Source organism: Octopus bimaculoides, chromosome 27, assembly GCF_001194135.2.
Source record: "Octopus bimaculoides isolate UCB-OBI-ISO-001 chromosome 27, ASM119413v2, whole genome shotgun sequence".
Classification (NCBI taxonomy): Eukaryota; Metazoa; Mollusca; class Cephalopoda; order Octopoda; family Octopodidae; genus Octopus; species Octopus bimaculoides.
The window spans coordinates 7,664,732-7,667,419 of record NC_069007.1 but is presented as its reverse complement, the minus strand read 5'-3'; the positions used below and the strand labels follow the sequence as shown (position 1 = coordinate 7,667,419).

The 2,688-nt window shown below is 37.9% G+C and overlaps 1 protein-coding gene across 1 annotated transcript in view; it reads left to right on the top strand.

The window, feature by feature from the left end:
• LOC106883810 (presequence protease, mitochondrial-like) overlaps window positions 1-2,688 on the top strand; it is a 40,900-nt gene that overhangs the window by 34,769 nt on the left and 3,443 nt on the right. Inside the window, exon 10 of the mRNA XM_052977122.1 lies at window positions 910-1,022. Coding sequence (XP_052833082.1) covers window positions 910-1,022 — 113 coding nt within the window. The remainder of the gene's footprint in view (window positions 1-909; window positions 1,023-2,688) is intronic.

Here is a 2,688-nt window from a genome sequence, read left to right as displayed (position 1 = left end):
TAAGTCTAAGATAATTTGCATTCTCCTTCCTGTATTTCTTTAAAACAAAAACAGGGGTCGAGTGGCAGAGTTCTGCTTTAACCCTTCAAAACTTTTTTCTCTTTTTGGGATTTTCAGAAAATTTTTGTAAATTTTTGTTCTACACTCAGGAATTTATATAATTATGCAAAAAAATAACATTTTTTAAAAATTTCAAGAAGCCCTCTCCCTCACCCCATAAATCCTAAAAGTTCCACTTTAAAATTTTTTTTTTTAAATCAGAGTTGGACAGTCTGAATATTCTGCTTAAATCCCAGCAATGGATCACACTTAGATGCATCATCATTCCATTAAGGAAACCTGTACATGAACCTAAGGTCTGTTAGAAACAGTAGCTAAATCCCCTTCAAGTCAAATCGTACCGTTTCATATGCTAAACAAGGAAACCTGTACATGACCCTATGGCTTGCTAGAAATAGTAGCAAATCCTACTGTTTGATAAACCAAACAAGGAAGTCTGTACATGACCGTGTGGCCTGCTAGAAATGGTAGCTAAATCTCCCTCAAATCAGATCCTACTGTTTAACACTTTAGTATTTAAACTGGCCATATCCAGCCCAAATATTCTACTTGTTTTATGTTCAAACCAGCCAGATCTGACCTCTCACACCTACTCTAAAATGTCATTCTAATAATAAACTATCACACTGTTGGAATCTTGAACCTTCAAGATAATCCATGGTTAATCCAAAACAATGTGAATTAATAAGCATTACATTTGAGAGAGTAATTTGGATGCCAAAGGGTTAGGGTTAGGGTTAGGGTTAGGGATGTGACTTACACACAAGCAAATAAGGTCGGTAAGTACTCTGAGTATCTACGTGTTGGTTCCCTAGTCTCCCTAACATCTTCATTCTTTGTTTCGCGCAGGATTCCAAATTCCAACCGCATGAAAAACGGACCCACGTCGAGTTGCCGTTCACAGTAAATTACGTCTCCATGTCGGTGCCAAGTGTTCAATACACACATCCTGACAGTTCAAGGTAGGCAGGGGTTGAGGGGGATGAATGAGGTGGGGGTTGTCGGCTACCACTGCTTCTGCAGCATTCTTTGTCACTTCTCTTTCTTCTTTCCTTACTTCCCTCTTTCTTTTCTTCCTTCTTTCCTTTCCTCCATTCTCTTTTCATTCTTTGTCACCTTCTCTTTCTGTATTCTTTCTCTTCCTTCCTTCTTCCTTCCTTCCTTCCATTTTATTTTCTTTCTTCATCTTTTGTCCCTTTTTTCTATCTTGTGTATATTCGTCACTGCTGCTGCTGCTTCAATCTTTTTCTCTTCTTTCCATCCTTTCTTTCCTTCTTTTTCTTTTCTTCCATCATTTCTTCTTTCCTTCTATACTTCAGTCAGCTGCTTTCTCATTTCAAACAGTTAAACTAGTGATTGAACCCATAGGAATCTATAATCATTTAGAAATCTTAGAAATCTATAATGATTCTATTGTCCACAAATACATGATGAAGCAAAAATAAATTCAATTTCATCATCATCATCATCATCATCATCGTTTAACGTCCACTTTCCATGCTATCATGGGTTGGACGATTTGACTGAGGACTGGTGAACCAGATGGCTACACCAGGCTCCAATCTGATCTGGCAGAGTTTCTACCGCTGGATGCCCTTCCTAACGCCAACCACTGCGAGAGTGTAGTGGGTGCTTTTTACGTGCCACCGGCATGAGGGCCGGTTCAGTGGTACTGGCAATGGCCACGCTCAAAAAGGTGTTTCTTATGTGCCACCTGCACAGGAGTCAGTCCAATGTTTTGTTCACATGCCACCGGCACAAGTGCCAGTAAGGCGAAGCTGGAAACGATCGCGCTCAAATGGTGCTTTTTACGTGCCACTGGCACGGGAGTGAGACCACTGCTCTGGCAGTGATCCCGCTCGGATGGTACTGTTAGCGCTCCACTAGCACGGGTGCCAGTCATCAAATTTAGTTCAGTTTCGATCTCACTTGCCATCACTTTCTTTATTGAATCTCAGCTCAAATCATTTTCTGTACTCAGAGTACTTTCTCAGCTCAAATTATTTTCTGTACTCAAAGTACTTTCTCAGCTCAAATCATTTTCTTTATTCAAAGTACTTTCTCAGCTCAAATCATTTTCTTTATTCAAATCACTTTCTCAGCTCAAATCATTTTCTGTACTCTGAGTACTTTCTCAGCTCAAATCACTTTCTGTACTCAAAGTACTTTCTCAGCTCAAATCACTTTATTCAAATCACTTTCTCTGCTCAAATCATTTTCTGTACTCAAAGTACTTTCTTTGCTCAAATCATTTTAAGTACTTTCTCAGCTCAAATCCTTTTCTCAACTCAAACCATTTTCTTTATTCAAAACACTTTCTCAGCTCAGATCACTTTCTCATCTGAAATTATTATCTCAGCTCAAATCAGTTTCTTTACTCAAGACACTTTCTCAGCTCAAATCACTTTCTCAGCTCAAATCATTTTCTCAGATAATCTCACATTCAGCTTGAAAAGCTCTCTTAAGCTCAAAACACTTTCTTTAGATTAAGTCACGTTCTCAGTTTAAGTGACTTTTATAAAACCATTGAAGAGAACTGAAAAACTGTAAAATATATAATTAAAATATGTGTTTTTAATATCATGTTTGTATTCAACAATATTTTTTTGTTTTCTTTATTTATAGACT